Below are 16,706 nucleotides of genomic sequence, written 5' to 3'. Positions count from 1 at the left end.
GAGGTTTCCTAAGCCCAGTGCCTCAGTTCACTTCCTGTAAGACTCTCAGCACAACTGCTGCCATGCTCCCCACCATAATGGACTGAACCTCTCAACTCTAAGTCACCCCCAAATAAACATTTTCCTTGTAAGAGTTGCCAGTCATGGTGTCTAAGGCACCACTGACTATTTATACAACCCATACACACTTGGTAGGTCTCATTATGTAACCCTGGCTGGCCTAAAACTCGAAGATGGCCTCAAATTCAGAGACTTTCCTGACGGCCTTCAAAATGCTAGAATTAAAGGGTCCACTTGGCATCTTCACATAGGTTCTGAGAATCAAACAGGCCCTTAACAGTTGGCAGCATTTGAGCAAGGAACATCACCATTTCTTGATTTCCAGCCTACGTTTTCACTACACCACCCCCTGGAAGGTTACATGGGCCAGAGTTAGCTTCCTTGGCAGAGTCACCCTCAAAAGCCATAGCTTGTTATCCATACTACCAACTCACACCTCAATTGTGGCCAACATGCTGGGGCCATAGAAACCTTTGTGTTTTCTCCAAGTCTCATTGTCTTGTTGCAAAACACCTCAGCCATCAAGCATAGCCCATCTGACCTGCTGTTCACTGGTACAGGTCCTCAGGCCCGATTCTTCCTCTGCTACCAAGCCAGTCCCTACCCTCACACTCCCTTTCTAATCCAACCCACAGCACAGCAACGAACACAGTCCAATGCACTTGCAGACCACATCATATTACATGGCCAAAAGGTTGGACAGCCCTGTCAAATCTAAAGGCCATGCATGCTTGCCAGACTTCCTCCAGGGTCTTTCTGGGACCACCACAGTAGGGCTTCCTCCTTTAATCCTACATCCCATATTCCTAGCATAAGACCTGCAATCTCAAACAATTTTTGTCTATCTTTTCTCTCTCACCCTTACTCAGGGTCATGGGTAGCTTACTTCCCAGAACCCTGAAAACACATCTACCCCAGACTAACTTGAAGTTGTTTACGCCAGACTAAGTCTAACTAGAAACCTGGCCCTCCTCTCTGAACCAATGTTATGTTTCTGCAAAGCACTTGTCTTAAGTCTCAGGAATAAACAGAGACTTCATGCTGACCCTGTTACATTCATTCCTAGTCCAACACTAAGAGGGTGGGGGTACTGCCTGCCATCATTAGAAACTGGCATCAAGTGAGATTTTCCTAAGATGCCATAGACCAAGTGGGTGTTTCCCACCTCCTAAATACTGTCAGCATGGATAAGTGCTCTCTGAAACTGTAACAAAGGCTGGCAGCAGGGTGAGAGAGGGGAGCCACAGGAGCATACTAACCTCCCCTGGGGAAAGGGGCGGGGAGACGAGGATAGCTGAGCCGTGGTTAAGTCATTTATTGATTTTATTTCTAAAACCCACATAGCGCCACTTTGCTGCTTCCAGAGCTTCAAAAGAGCTAATTAACCGCCCAACGAGCCCACCAGGGAAACCAAGATTGTGAGGGAAGCAATGAGGTGAAGCCAAGGTCGAAGAGGGGTGGCCAGGCCCAGCCCCCACTATGTAAGGTTAAGGACAAAGGGAAAAACCTTTAGGTTAGGGCTTGGTTAGGGAACTTCTAAGGGTAGGATGTAACACCTGAGGTGGGATACTGGACAGACCAGCAAGAAAGTTCTGCCCAGTAACAGCTGCAGGAGTTGCCCAAAAACCTGGCTCTCACAAAGGCAGGAAGGGGGAAATTTTTGGGTACCATCTAAGTATTATCTACTACCCAAAATAGAACAGACTGCAGAAGACCCTACACAGAGGTGCCCACTTTGCACAAGGGCATTGCATTTCACCCCCAGCACTCTCCCTCAAGCCTGCAGCATTGGCAGGCTGAGTGTCACCAGCAGAGAAAGAAAAAGGCAACTTGGCGGTTTTAATTTTAGCCGCTCTGTGCCTGACAAGCAGGATTAGTTGGTCTGACCTTTAGTGTTGATGACTCCCCAGGCCCAGGTCCTTAAGTCAGGTGGCAGCCAGTAGACACAAATCTTAACTAGAGCTCAAATATGGAGGTTAGAGCCCCAAGAAAAGGCCTTCAAAATGACAGATCACTGAGATATGGAGTGAGCATGGTTCTCAGTTACATCAAGGAGAAACAGGGTAGGGGGTTAAAGCCAGGTGTTAAAACAGGTAGGTAAGGGAAACTTTGGTACCGTTGGTAGGGAAATGGAAGTTTAGAAAGAAAAGAAACAGACCCGGAAAACCACACTGCTCTTTTATTCAATGGAACATTCCCCCCTTTAGTGCAGTGTTGAATCAAACACCAAAACAAAACAAACAAAAACAAAACAAAAAAAAAAAACCCAGAGAAATTTCTGTAGATAAACCAGTGAAAAGAATGCGCATTACACATTATTGTCAACATAATCACTCCATGTAGAGGCAAGGGGGCAAAGAAGCTGAACGAAGAACAAGGGGCACAAGCCCCAGATACTGCAAAACATCTGGACATCTGGGGTCAAAATAAAACATAAAGGGAAGCTTTCCAGGAAGAAGAGAAGCAAATGGCATCTGAGGCAGTTTAGGTGATCAGGAGCATGGAAGACTCCAGGCTGGCAGGCAGGTCTATAGTGGCTTGGGCTGTCCCACTTACTGCTGGCAGGAGTACAGGAAGCTATGAATCCCAGGGCTGGATTAACCCTATCTAGCAACATCTAAATTCTCAAGATGCTTTAAAAGGTGGCAAAGATAAACCACACAGGACCCACCCTCACAACCAAGCTTGACATTAATGGCCAAAGTCTGTGCCTAACCATTTGCTCCTCTCTCCTTGGGGAGAGAGGAATGGAGACAAGGGAAAGGATTCTATCTGCAGCAGAAGACCGGGGAGAGCATCTCCTTGGACGGAGTCTGAAGAAAGGAAAAGATAAGGAAATAACAAAGGAAAAAGATAAAAATTAATAAAAATTTCACGATATGGAGCCAGCGTGTTCCGATTCCGTCCACAAAAATAACTCAGGCTGCTTTGCCGAACCATCCTGTCCACCAAGGGCGCTGCTGAGGCTGTCTGCCTGGAAGGGTCACCAATGGGCGCGGAAAGTCCTCACTCTCATGGCTCGGGCCATCGCTGCCGCGGGGAGGGATCCTGGCGGCCCGGTTTGGGGAGAGGCAAAGGGAGTTGGGTGAGGAGAGAAGAAGACAAAGAAGACACTCGATGCTACAGGGCGCCAGGAGAGCCCAAGCTGGCGCCCTTACTACCACCTGCCCATTCCCAAGCGAGTCCACAGTCACTTGGCCCAGCCCAGTGCGTGCACACACACACATGCGTGCACACACAATCACATGCGTGCACCCCAATGTCTGGCTCCATATGGTGAGGTTCGGCGTGTGTTTAAACGAGACCAACTCTCTATGTATATAATATATATTTTCTTAAAAAAAAAAACAAGTCTAGTTCTGTGGTGGAGGCGGTGGGGGAGCTGGAGGCATCCCGAAGGGCGGCATGCCCGCCACCCCCATGCCCATCATGGTGACAAAGTTAGAAGGGTCCATGGGAGGCGGAGGAGGAGGGGGTGGGGCATACATCATGCCGGCGGAACCAGGTGGCGGAGGCGGCGGAGGGGGAGGGGCCCCGGGCGGCAGAGGCGGCTGGACCCCGGGGGGCAGGGGCACCATAGTGGGGTTGCCTTGCATCTGAGGGGCTCCTGGAGAAGCTGCGGCAGCCGCCTGCTGCTGTTGCCATGGCGGGATGGACCCTGTGCCAGCGCTCGTGGTGGTAGTCGTCGTATCTGGGGTAGTAAAGAAGCCCAAGGTCACACGCGCTGGGGGTACACCGCGGCTCTCTGCGGCTGCTGCCTTGGGATGGGGGTCGAGGGGCGCCTGCTCCTTCCTTGGCATGCGGTACGGTGGTGGGGGGCGGGCGGGCAGGGCTGTCCTGGTGATGGGAGTGGAGGGGTGGGCAGGACTACCCTGGGGTCAGCCTCATGGTCTCTGGGCTTCACAAAGTAAGCCCTTTGTCACCAATGCCCCTGAAGGGGCTAAGGGGAAAGTACCAGACACAAGAACCGGCTTTGACGTCCCTCCGCCCAGCCGCCGCCACCACCGAACGGCACATTCAGCCTCAAACCCACAGCTGCTCTCTCCCCACTGACCCCTTCCCTTCCTTATCTCTGCAGTCTCTCAGGCCCAATCACAACCCCCTCCAGAACATGCATGCACCATCCCACTCTTGATTCCGCGCACAAGGCACGGCCAAACCAGCAGCTCATTCAGCAGCTTAGCCTGGACTTCTGGTGCTCTATCTACAATGGCAGGCTCCCCTCCAGACCTCCCAAGTCTCTCCCAAACACAACCACACCAAACATCAGCTCTCCTCCCCAAGACATTCCTTTGGGCCAGACAGCCTGGCTTTCAACCCCATTGCCCTTGCTGAGACCAAAGTCTCCTCACCCAAGGTGTCTCTCCAGCCCATGTGAGATATGAGGTTCTCTTTCATCTCAGCCCCAGCCCACATCCCACCCACCCCCACAAGCCCAAAATATTCCACTCACTTTGCTGCCATGGCAAGGGGGTGCTGGAAGCCATACTGCTGCTGGGCGGAGGGGGTGGCGGAGGCTGCTGCTGCTGCTGCTGCCATGGAGGAAGAGGACCAGAGGGAGGAGGCGGGGGCTGCCCACTGGGAGGTGGCGGAGGCGGCGGCATCATGCCCATAGGCGGTGGCGGCATCATACCTGCAGGAAAACAAAGAATTAGGCTTTTGAGAATGGGAGACCCAGGCTAGTGCTCCCACTAGCTTTCACGACCCTAGACAGAAATCCTGAGAGTACATTACCTTTTCCTTGATGCAGGCGATAGACCCCAGAGCCCACAGGCGTACTTCCCAGGTACTGATCTTGATGGAAGGAAAGAGCAGGGACTTAGCAGGACATTTGAACTGGTCAGGCAAGACATCTCCAATAGCTTTCTCAGTCATACAGCTGTCTGAGTCATTAACCTCCCAAAAGTTCAGCCCTAACAGCAGATGGACCTCTCCACACAGAAGGTACTCGGTCTAGGTCTCAGCAAGATTCAGACCACTGGCTAGCCATTTAGTACTGCTTACAGCTCAGAATCACTTGGTATGAACCTATCCACCCCCACAAACCCCAAGGTTTCTGGTCTGACACTTACTTACCCATTGGAGGAGGGCCATGATGCCCAGGTGGGTGGGGGCCCTGGTTCATCGGTGGGGGTGGTGGCTGCATCCAAGGTGGTGGTGGTCCATTTGGGTTGTGCTGCATGGGATGTCCACCATGCCCACCTGTCAGACTGGGTAATGGGTGTGGGAAACTGTGGGGGCCACCTCCAGGCCCACCAGGACCACCTCCATGCATGCCATGATAGGGCCGATTCTCTGAAGGGCCAGAATTCATCCAGGGTGGGCGACTCTGTGTTGTAGACATGAGAGACTACATGAGAGCATTTCCTGCTAATGTCCGTGCCTGCTCCCCCTGGTGGCAACATTGTTCTTCTGATTATGTCAGAAGACCAGAACACAAGGACAGGTTCCTTCCACAATGGCCAGACATTCCAGAAGAACAATGTTGCCAGCTATATCCACCTCTAAGTTTTATCTTAGCCATACATAGCTCCTGGTCTCTCTACAGAAGAGAATGGGGGAGCTAGACCAAAGAATTGTCCCAGGGCTCACCGGTGGTGGTGGGTTGCTGGCAGGAGCAGCAGGTCTTGGTGCACTGGCCAAGGGAGTGGTGGCAGGTCCAGAGGTAGAGCCCACAGATGCAGGGACAGGAGCTTCCCCTAGCTCAGCCATAAGGGACAAATATTCTTTATCCATCCGTGCTTTATCCTGAGCCGACTGAGGGTCACCAGGCCTTAAGTAGGATTGGAAACACAAAGGAAGGAGAAAATAGAAAGCTCTAATTCAGTTACCCCCCCCCCTTCTAGCCCTTTATTGGAAATGGTTCTCCAATATCCATTCTGTTATCACTGCCAGCCACAGTAGAGGCCCTGGGATAGAACTGACCCATCACCATACCAGACCCTCACCTCTCACGCTTTATCAAATCCTACTTCTAAGGCACTGGAGAGATGGTTGAGCAGTTAAGAGCATTTATTGTTCTTGCAAAGAACCTGGGTTCAATTCCCAGCACCCACATGACAGTTCTCAACTGCCCACCACTTCAGATCTAGGGATCTAAAACCCTCTTCTAATCTCCGCAGGCACTAAGGCACTCACACAGTATACACATACATGCAGGAAAAAACTCAAATCAAAAACGACAAAAAAATTCTACTTCCATCTTCCTTGTTTAAGAGAAGGGAATTTATACAAGATATAGAGAAATTACATGTACACCTCCCCTAAAAAGGATCATATGAAAATGAAACCCCTTAAGGTATTTTTTTGGGGGGTGGAGTTGTATGTTTTTCAAAAACAGGTTTTTCTGTGTAGCTTTAGAACCTATCCTGGAACTCGCTTTGTAGACCAGGCTCACAGAGATCCACCTGCTTCTGCCTCCCTAGTGCTGGGATTAAACTCATGCACCACTAACGTCCAGCTGAAACCCCCTAGTCTTAACAAATCTTAAGCAGTGAACATGAATTAATATTCACCCAATGGAAACATTTATAGCCACAGTGTAGACAATAGTAAGCTCTACACGTTTCTAGTCCTCAAGTTTAAAACACACCACCCAACCACACCCACAGGAAGGATGCCGCTCCAGTACACAAGATGAACCACAAGCCAGTAGCGGAAGGAGGATCCTGAAGACCAGTGGGCTGCAAGGGAGCCAACTTCCAACAGCAGCCAGGCCTCACCTCTGAAATTTGCAATCGGAGGCAATGTGGCCAGCCCCTCCACACTTGGTACACACGGTAGTATTGGTAATGCTGCGTGTCTCTGAGCTCTGCCAGGGTCTTAAGATCCTGTTGAGGAAGAGAAATCAATTTAAAGACCTATAGAAACCACCTTTCCACTTCAAAATGTTCTTCAGGTTCCTATGCAGTCTTCTCAACATTACCACTGACCTGTTATCATCTTCTCGTAGAGTGCCATTCAAACGAGCCAACTCCCGAAGCTGCATCTTCCGTAGATCATTCTGGTCCTCTGGGGTCTCAATACCCTGCTTCAGGATGTTTCTGATCTATTAAGACACATCAACAGTTAGCTGTCCAAAGTGCCTAGGGCCATCCCCTAGGTTTCCAGCAAGAAGTCTCCTTCTGGGCTTACCACACACCTGTTCTACTGCCTTTTTTACATTCTCCATTGTATTGGCAGTGACTAAAGCATGAAGGGGTTCATCCTCTCCTGGCAACATTTGACCATCTTTGCGCCCAACTTTCCCCTCTTTCACAGATCCTTTCCCCCGTATCATGATCTTGGCATTGCATTCCTTCTCAATGTTCTTCAGAGTGTTCCCTCTATCAAAAGGCAGAAAAGACAGGGCATATATATATATTTATTCAATGCAAATTATTATTTCAGAGTAAAAACACTGAGCTAAATAGTCATTGGTGAGAAACTGCAAAACGCATAGCACCAAGACCCCTCTACCAAGGACTACTGATACTGAGAATTCTACATTAAGGTCAGAAACAGCATCTCAGAATTTTAATTTTCATAGAAAAATGGAGGTCTGTTTATCGAATTTAAGGCATGATTCAAAACACCATACCAAGACCCAAACACAAAATCTAAAACTCTGAAGGTAAGTCAATGGGTACCATAGACTAGTAATTACTCACCTAGGCCCAATTAAGAGACCCACAAAATTGATTTCTGGATACTCATCTTGGGGGATCATTACTTTATCACTCACACGTGTTGCTGGAGGCCTAAAGGAAGGAAAGACCATCAGCATCTCTATTTCTGGGAGATAGAACACATAACCAAAGCTCTTCTACAATCAAGTATATACCACACGGGAATTAAGGACAATTTGGGCCAAAAAGTAAGTAGTAAACCAGAATTGTCCAAGCAGGTCACATATGTTCTGAATGTGCCCTTGTCCCAAACTACCTGACTCTGCTTGCTTACTTGTAATCTGCAGGTGGTTTAAAGTCCGGGTTGAGAGCAACCATCTCTGTGATAAGTGTGTGTCGCTCCTCTTCAAGCTTTTTGCGGGTACGGAACTCTCGAGTATTAAGCCGCTTCCCCTCACTGTTGTAGATTGGCTCAGGGGAAGGGGACCTGCGGGAGACAGAGCCCCATTACTGCTTGGCCCCCCACTCCCCTTGCTCCCATATGGACTATTTACAAGTCTCCCCAGCCCCTCTGCCTCTCAGATCCTAACAATACTCTTCGGAGGAACCGACCATAACGTGTGCTATTCAAGATCGTGTGGAATGGGGAGATAAAATCTGACTTAACATCAAGCAATGTGGGGTATATGTGAGAAAGGGAAAAAGTCTTTAATTCTAAAAGTGACCGAGGAAGGGTCCAGTAAAGGGAAATCTTTGGACCACAAGTGGCAAGAACAGTATCATCCTCTGGAGGCTTCTTGCCAAATGATGCTTTCATTTAAAAAAATTTTTAATAACCCAACTTGATGAACCACAGAAACCCAAGTTTAGGTGAACTGTGTCTATTAGGAAGAGCACCTGTACCCCTGCCACACAGTGAACACAAACTTGTTCACCCAAAGCAGCTGGGACTCAAGCTACTGTAACTACTTGGCCCCCACAATGGAGAGAAATGGGTGCAAGGCTTCGTCTCTGCTTTTCCTTCAATGGCCTGGCTGGCTGTTCGAGGTGGGGAGTCTGGGTAGAGAAAACCGTTAAAGTGCTAACGCAGCTTCTGCAAGAGGCTGCAAATGCAGATTTAGTCAAACACTTGTCTAGGGTCTGAACCTGCCAACAGCAAGGGGGAACTATAATTCTCCGCCAGAGTTTAGAAGTCCAGAAAGCATAAATTTCTCTCTCATTTTTAAGGAGTAAAATGCTGATGCTACGAGCAAAAAATAATATATTATATATATATATATATATATATATATATATATATATATATAGTAATGATAAAGTGGTCACTTTACCACAGCTAGATTTTGCGGTAACAAAAAAAGAGAAGTTATACTCCTAGAATTCTGAGTTAAGATTACAAAAAGGACCATAGCTTGATACTCTATATGAAAATTTAGTAGTAGCTGCAAGAAGGGAAGAGACCATGTGGATCAGGTTATTTTAAAAAACATCCTGAAAAGTAGTCCCGACTCCTACACCCTTGGTTTAGTTGAGAGAATTGTGCCTAGTTGGAGAGCAAGAACTGAACTCGGCTGCTCCCACTGTCTTCAGCCTAAAGGGAACCATGTCATACCAGGTTACACACACGATGGAATAAAAGGTCAGGTTTGTTCGTGGCTAATGACGGCTAAATGACACCTCCGTTTCTAGCATCTGTATGAACTGTTAGCACAATCCAATCATAGTGAACACAAGCAAACATCCCCAACTCATTAGACTGTCATCTTACACATTTAAGTCTACAACAGGCTTTAAAACATTTTAATTTTCCAAGTAAAGCAACATCAAAATAGCAGAAAGTGGCTTAATTTTGAAATACACCTTCTTAAGAAATCATCTTAGTAAGGTAAGAAACTCATATATTTCCCTCCAACCTGGGCTTAAAAGCAAAAGCAATCAGGCATTATTGCCTCTTTCAAATTTGAGCATATACAAGGAGGAAAAACCCTGCTCTGGTTTTACTCATTTCTAGCATGCCCACCCCATTGCTCTCTATAATTGAATGTTTCTGGCTAAATACCAAATTGTACCAGAACCAAATCGGCCTTTTAAAGGCTTCATAACTCCATACCCATTTAACCTCTTCCCAAACTGTGGAAGTAAAAAGCAAAAGCTAGCAATCTAGAGGTTAGACTGGTCGGACTTCTTCACCTAGAAGAGGCATCAGAGACATCAACTGCACTCTAATCCCAGTTCTCCAGGAAGCAAACAAGGTTTGTTAAAAACTCAACCTTTGGAGGAATTGCCTGGTAACCTGTAGACATACCATTAAAAGGGGAAAAGGCCAAAAAGGCACTAAACAGTTGTGGTCTATAACCTACAATGTAAATCTTAAAAAAAAATTAAAAATAAAAATCTTCAAATTAAAAAAGAAATATAAAACATAACTTTCCAATCAAAATCTGTATGTAAAAAAATAACAAACTTGATAAACAAAACAAGGTCAATATGGAGAAATCATTAAGTTCATTTGTTTCATGGCAAGGGGCAGCAGAACTGTGTGTAACTTCTAAAGCCATTACCAGAATAACAAAAGCCAGAAACACTTTCCAAGCAAATCTTTTCAACTATACTACATGCACTAAGATTTCAATGGACGCTTATTGTCAATTAAATGACCAGACTTTAGCTGTTCAAAGATCAGCCAATAAAATACCACTTAGAAAGAAAGTTCCTCTCTCTCACATGAACTTTTAACTTTTCAGAGACAGAGAAACTGTAAACTGAAATGATATGACCACAGCTGTTTGAGGCCCACGTTCCCTTTAAAAAAGAAAAAGTAATTTAGGGGTTGGTTGTTTGCCTTTCCCTCCCAAAACCCGCAGGCAATGGCCAAGCCTGAAAATTAATTGGCAATGAAGGAAGTTGGTTAGAAATCTCCTGATTTTAAAACAATCCCAAAACCACAAGCAGGTAAGACTTTAACAAGCTTGGCCTGCTCAAATTCAGTGATGATTAAAAATACTCTCAAATCCCTGCATAATTACCATGAGAAAAACTGCCCCCCTGTGCTTTCAGCCAAAGCAGCCAGTAAAAGGCAGGTTAATGGCTACCCCCCACTGTCCCTAGGGGTGGGTAAATTTTCAGGTTAAAATCTACATGCTTATCAATTAGAAACCAGTTATTCATTTCCTTTAACTCATTCTCTCATTAAATTCCATTCCAACTTTTCTAACTGTTGACTGAACATTCACATTCTGCTAAATAAACCCTGGTCAGAATACCAGTCGTCTTAACTAGGATTTTATTGAACTGACACAATATGTTGCCACCAGTAAAAACATATTGAGAAAAAGGTAAAAGCGTTACTGTCAGCTGGTTAAAACTGTTTCCCAACCTGTCCTCAGGGTTAGGGGGGATGCCCAGGTCTCCTGTGCGCAGTTTACGAGTCAGGTCTTCTATCTGTAGTTGCACTGGAAGAAACCAGGTTAGGAAAGAAAAAAAAAGGATGGAAAAAAGACAATGTTACCAAAAAACATCTCAAATCTCAGTAACAAGCATGAAGAACTCGGAGACTTTGAAAGGGATGACTGATCAGTGACACACTGAGGCAAAAACCCCCAACCACCTAGCAGCAGGAGTCCATTTACATCTACAGCTAATTTTCACTTCAAAATGGTTATCACTTAGGAAGCAAACAGTTTGTTGGAAGAGGGGTTAGCAGTTAAGACTGTTCACTACAGCTTACAATGTCAATTATCAGGAGGTAGTCAACCTCTTCCCTTCCCCACCAACACTTGCTTACAATTGGCACCCTGAACCAACACCATTTAAGATCACCAGAACCTGGTTCCCACCAAACTCAGGGCAAGACTTAAGTTTCTATTTCTTCAATGAATTTTAAACACAGCCCAAAATTACTCAATTAACATGGGATAATAAAAAATAGCAGTTGAGTAAAGTCCATTTTCATTAAGACCAGGTTTAAAACTTTTTAGGTAAGACATTTAATAATGAATTCAACATCTTACAAATTTGTACATACACTTTCTATACAACCAGACCTGTACTAAGAGTCCCCAAATACCTGTAACTTTCACTCAAATATTGAACAAACCACATACCTTTCTTTTTATAAACCAGTGGGTCTAAGTAAGGTTCTGTAAGCTTATTTTTTTTATTTTTTACTTTGCTTTCTTTTGCTTTTGGCTTTTTGTTTTGTTTTTTTGTTTTTTTGAGACAGGATCTCTGTGTAACCCTGGCTGTCCTGTAACTTGATCTGTAGACCAGGCAGGCTACCCTCCAACTCAGGAGACCCATCTGCCTCTGCCTCTAGAGTGCTGGGATTAAAGGTGTGCACCACCACTGTCAGGCTTGTTTTTTTGAAGCAAGGTCTCAAAGACAACCCTGGATATCTTGGAACTCACTATGTAGACCAGGTTGGTTGGTCTAGAACTCAGATTATCTGCCCGTCTCCCCAGTGATTGGATAAAAGGTATGCACTACCACACCTGTCCATGAGTTTATTTTCAGACCACCTACTCATGTGGCAGGGGTGTTAAAGATGGAAAGTGAAGGTAAAGAAGAATGCATGTGGCCCTAAAGTTTGAAATGACAAGAGATGAGGATTTCACTAAAAGCTTCCAGTATCTCAGGGGAAATGTAACACAGCAGTGGTATAGCAGACCTAGAGCAGCTTCTTCAATACGGTGCAAACTACTCCTCCTGATCTTTATCATGCGCCAGGTTTCTGAGCAGGTAGGAAGGGCATGGCTTACTTACAATGAATAATTAATGCACACCTAAGTACAGATTTTTTGGAGGGCGGGGGGGGGGGGGGGGACTAGAGACAGGGTTTCTGTGTAGCTCTGGAGCCTGCCCTGGAACTCGCTTTGAAGACCAGGTTGGCCTCAACCTCAGAGATCTGCCTGCCTCTTCCTCCCAAGAGATGGGATTAAAGGCGCACACCACCACCCCCCAGCTTTTCAAAACAGGATTTCTCTTTGTAGTTTTGGCTATCTTGGAACTCTCTGGTTTCAGATTCACCTGCCCCTGCATCCTGAGTGCTGGGATTAAAGGTGTGTGCCACTACCACCTGGCTGATAATTGTCTCACAGGGTTATATACACAACATCTCCACCCTAAAAACAGTGACTAATTTAACAGTGAGAGGATACTGAGGCCATCTGGACAAAATGTATGCCACGGGACACAGTTGCTATCCAAGCTCCTTCACTCCAACAAGTTCTAGCTTTACAGTCAGACAGTAGACTCAAGAAGTTCAGATAAAAGTAACTACCATAGGGCTGCCTCTTAATTGCGGGATCTAACTTGAATATCCAGAACTATATAAACCAGAAAGGCTGTTATCTCTCATAATGCAAAGAACCTATACTAGCCTCTTCTGTCTACTTTGATGTAAGATATAAACAGTCTTTAAGGGCTTAGTGCATTAACTAGGCCCTCAGAGGAAGAGAAAGAGCATTGTAAAGTATTAAGTGTTTCTCAGATTTTGTGTTCTTGGGCTATGACACCACTAGGGGGCATTCTACAAGGTTGGAAGGTCCAACACTGGTCTAATGACACCTAAAGGTTGGGTAAACCAGCAACAGTGAGAGAAAGTAGTGTTAGTATTATGAGAAGCAGACAACTCCAACGCCTCAAAACTCTCAGCCATCTAAAACCCAGGAAATGAAGACCTCCAGATTTAGACCACATCGGCCTTGGAGCTGTGCATGTGAAGACCACTAGGTTTCTGCCCAAAGAGGATGTTTATTTGGTTAGTTGAAAATGTTTATCAAGTGCACTTTGAGACAACTGGACAGAAACACACAACTTGTATTAGTGACCTTGGTTTCTGAGTAATTTTGAGGTTCAATTTCAACTCAACTGTGGATAGTAACTTAATTTTTTGAAATCCTGCCACCACCTCATTTCAAATCAAACAGTAAACCCTTCCCAGCAGAGTCCTTTAGTGGTAAACTACAAGAGCCTTCATTTTTAAGAAAGCTCTCTAAAAGATCAAACAAGAAAAGATGCTGAAGGGAAGATTAAATTCAACAAAAAAAGGTAAAAATGGGTGAACTGTAAATACTTTCAGAGCCACTTTTTGTTTGAACTGTTTTGTAAACCTATATATATATATAAAAAGCAAAATCACATTTTAGGGAAAGGGAACCATGACATTATGGTGAAAGGCCATACTACAAACCAGGCACCTGATTTACAATACCTGCAGTGTTCTCCTCTGGGGCCTGTCCAGAGGTAGACAGCATACACCTCATCAATGAGCAAGAGCAGCTGAGAAGTGGGCTGCTTAGTAAGGACTATGTGCTGCTGAGAGCAGGCCCAAACAAGAAGCTACAGATGCAGGACTGGTCAAGCAAACCACAGTTTATGCCAAAGCTATAAAAGCACACCTGATCACACCACCTTGTCCCAAGACTAAAATCTCAGACTTTCAACAGATTTGTCACTCAGAATAAGCAGTAACAACCTGAAGATGCACCTGGATGCAGAACGTGTATTTACCTATGTAAGCTCTTTCTTGTTCCCGTGTCAGTCCAGGGGGGATAACTGTGGGCATTCCTGGAATCACTGTCTTCTGTTCCATTGTGTCTTGGTTCCAACGGCTCCTCTTCCTCTTCTTACTTGGGAAGTCTGAAGACAGACAAGAGCCCATCAGGCAGAAATATGAACCATGAGAGTGACTACCAACAGGGAATACAGGATTATTAAGACTGAAATTGAAATCCACCTAAAATTTAAAAGGAGAAAAATTTCAGAGATCAGAGAAGAAAATTAACAGCCGTTAAAAGGTATCTGGTCCTGTCAGGAAAGTTAAGGACACTTCACATCTACATTCATTTTTCCTGGATAAACTTGCTAGAGAACGTAAATACGAGGACCAAACTTTCTCTTGTGGTGTTGGCAACACCCAGGTCACTGCAAATGCTAGACTGAAGCACACCCATTCTTTTTCTCTTTTTCTTCTGTTTGGTTTGAGACAGAGTCTCTCTACACAGTCCTGGCCTTCTTGGAACAATGTAGACCAGGCTGGCCTCAACCCACCTGCCTTCTGTCTACACATGCTGGGATTAAAGGCAAGGGCCACTTCATCCTTGCTTCCAACTTTGGTAGGATCCTAAACTGCAAGAGCTAAACAGATGCACATCATCAATTCTGGAAAATCCTGTCTAAGGAGCAGCAGGAGACTAACTGGAAGAGGTCACAACCAAAGCTCTGGCTCCGTATCACTAAGGGAAAGGTCCCATCTGAAGGACTATTCTCACACGTGGGACGATCAACATTCAGTTTTCCTGATCAGTGAACATTTGTCATCAGAGCACTGACGTATCCAATTCTTCCCTACGTTTACCACAGGTTTTCTACTTCTCAGGGTTACAAGCCAGGGGAAAAGCTTTTTAAAACAGCACGGGGAAAGCTGGTCACTGTGAGAACCTTCTAGAAAACAAAAGGAGATAAACAGCCTTGAAAAGAAATGGACCCAAACATCACTATAAGCCTTCCAAACTGGCCTTATTGCAAACAAGGAGATACTCTTATCACGGGACTGGTTCCCGTTTCAGGTTCCTAAAATCGTACAGGGGGCCAACCACCTCACATCGTTACGTGCACCTTTCTACTCTCCTGTCCACACCAGCTCAGGGGGCAACAGGTGGCCTCGTCAAGCTATCACAATTGCGCCACGAAGCCTGAACGCCTCACTGCGTCTGCGCAAAGGACGCTCCCTCCCGCCCTTCTTCCTCTCGCGGCGCGCGTGCGCACTCGAAGTCTCTCAAACCAGGCCGCGCGTACCCGGGGCGCGTCCGCCAGAACCTGCCGTGCACGCGCGCGCGTCCTTGCCGCCTAAAACCGCGATCGCGTGCCCCTCCGCCGGCCGGGCCGGGCCGGTTCGCGCGCCGCCTCTCGCGCTTTATCGGCCCGACTCGACTCCGCCGCCGCCGCCGCGCGGGCCCGGCTGCTGGTCCTGGCGCGGAGGCGACACTCGCTGGAAAAGCGGCCGCGCGGAGGCGGGTACTGTGGCGGGTTCGTGGCTGGGGGCGGAGGAGCCGCCGCCAAGGAGAAAGCCGCCATCAGGGCCCCCCTCAGCGATCCACCGGCGGCGGTCGCCCGAGCGCCAGCAGGCCCGGCTCGAAGCCGCCTTTGGGCCCAGGAAGCGGGGGAAAGGCCTGGCAGGCCCAGCTTACCCAGCGGCGTGGCGTTCGCTCCGGTCGCCATGGCGCCCCAGGGGACCGGCACCAGCGGTTTCTCGTCCTCGGCGGCGGCTTCTCCTTCGCGAACCTTCCGGGGGGGAGGGGACCCGACTACGCTGCCGAGGAGCGCGGGGAGCCAGTCCTCTCACGCGGCGGGCGGCGGCGGCGCCAGACGCACAAAGAGGGAGGAGAGAGGATGCGGCGGGGGCGGGCTAGTGGCGGCGGGACCGGAGTCTGGATTGGGCCGGCCCGAGGTGAGCTCGGAGTCAGCGGCCTCCGATTGGTGGAGCGCTAGTCCTTTCCGATACGTGTCGGGATTGGCCGAACCGTTAGGCCAGGCGACGAAATGGCGGCGGGGCCGGGAGAGCTGGGAGGTGTCGCAGCGCGCACTTCATTTGTTACTGCGCGGACTGAGCTCCCAGGCCGGAGAGGCGGGGGTTGAGAAGGGACAAAGTCTATGACGTAGTGCGAACGACTCGCTCATTGGCTGAAGGTGATGGAGTCAAGCGCCTCGGCGTCGTAAAGCCACCGGATTGGTTGAAACGTCTCCCCTCCCCCTAGGAACGAGTTGCTCGGGTATCGGAAAAGCCCGGAGGAGAAGCCCGAACGAAGATGGGGGCAGGAGGTGCGCATGCGTAGTGAGTTCCAGCGGCCTCAAGCCGTTCGCCGGAGGGGCCGGAGCGGAAGCTCCTAAGTGACGTTGGTCATTGTGCCAGAGGTAACCCAGGAACCGCGGGGAAGGGGCGGGTCGAGTGAACGAACCGGAGGCGTCGTCGGCGCTGGTAGAGAAGCGCTTCCTGTTTTCTTCAAAAAAAAAAAAAAAAAAAAAAAAAATTAAAGTGTT

General features: G+C 47.5%; 1 protein-coding gene across 9 annotated transcripts; it reads right to left on the bottom strand.

The window, feature by feature from the left end:
* Positions 1–2,221: 2,221 nt before the first annotated feature.
* On the bottom strand, positions 2,222–16,281 carry Sf1 (splicing factor 1). Of its 9 annotated transcripts, XM_038325580.1 has the most exons (14): positions 15,857–16,280; positions 14,178–14,306; positions 11,044–11,119; positions 8,002–8,154; positions 7,710–7,799; positions 7,202–7,385; positions 6,993–7,108; positions 6,783–6,890; positions 5,653–5,833; positions 5,137–5,410; positions 4,795–4,854; positions 4,514–4,693; positions 3,547–3,751; positions 2,222–3,108 (listed from the first exon to the last, which is right to left on the bottom strand). In XM_038325580.1, the coding sequence occupies exons 1-14, from the start codon at positions 15,885–15,887 to the stop codon at positions 2,979–2,981; spliced, it is 1,917 nt and encodes a 638-aa protein (XP_038181508.1). In that variant the 5' UTR covers positions 15,888–16,280; the 3' UTR covers positions 2,222–2,978. The 9 variants fall into 9 exon arrangements, with proteins under 9 accessions (XP_038181508.1, XP_038181476.1, XP_038181483.1 ...); XM_038325548.1 differs by lacking the exon at positions 3,547–3,751 and having other exon boundaries at positions 5,133–5,410; XM_038325555.1 differs by lacking the exon at positions 3,547–3,751 and having other exon boundaries at positions 4,795–4,849.
* Positions 16,282–16,706: the final 425 nt, after the last annotated feature.

This window comes from Arvicola amphibius, chromosome 1 (assembly GCF_903992535.2).
Source record: "Arvicola amphibius chromosome 1, mArvAmp1.2, whole genome shotgun sequence".
Classification (NCBI taxonomy): Eukaryota; Metazoa; Chordata; class Mammalia; order Rodentia; family Cricetidae; genus Arvicola; species Arvicola amphibius.
Note: the sequence above shows the minus strand (reverse complement) of the source record. Positions and strands in the feature narration are given on the sequence as shown.

What these genes read in the sequence shown, in the direction of transcription:
- Sf1 (XM_038325521.2), bottom strand. Translation starts at nt 15,887, where the DNA reads ATGGCGACCGGAGCGAACGCCACGCCGCTGG. An exon ending in GGTCTCTTAATTGGGCCTAG is followed by an intron (nt 7,386 to 7,709) that starts GTGAGTAATTAC and finishes GCCTTTTGATAG; the next exon opens with AGGGAACACTCTGAAGAACA. An exon ending in CCAGCAACCCACCACCACCG is followed by an intron (nt 5,411 to 5,652) that starts GTGAGCCCTGGG and finishes GCTCTCATGTAG; the next exon opens with TCTCTCATGTCTACAACACA.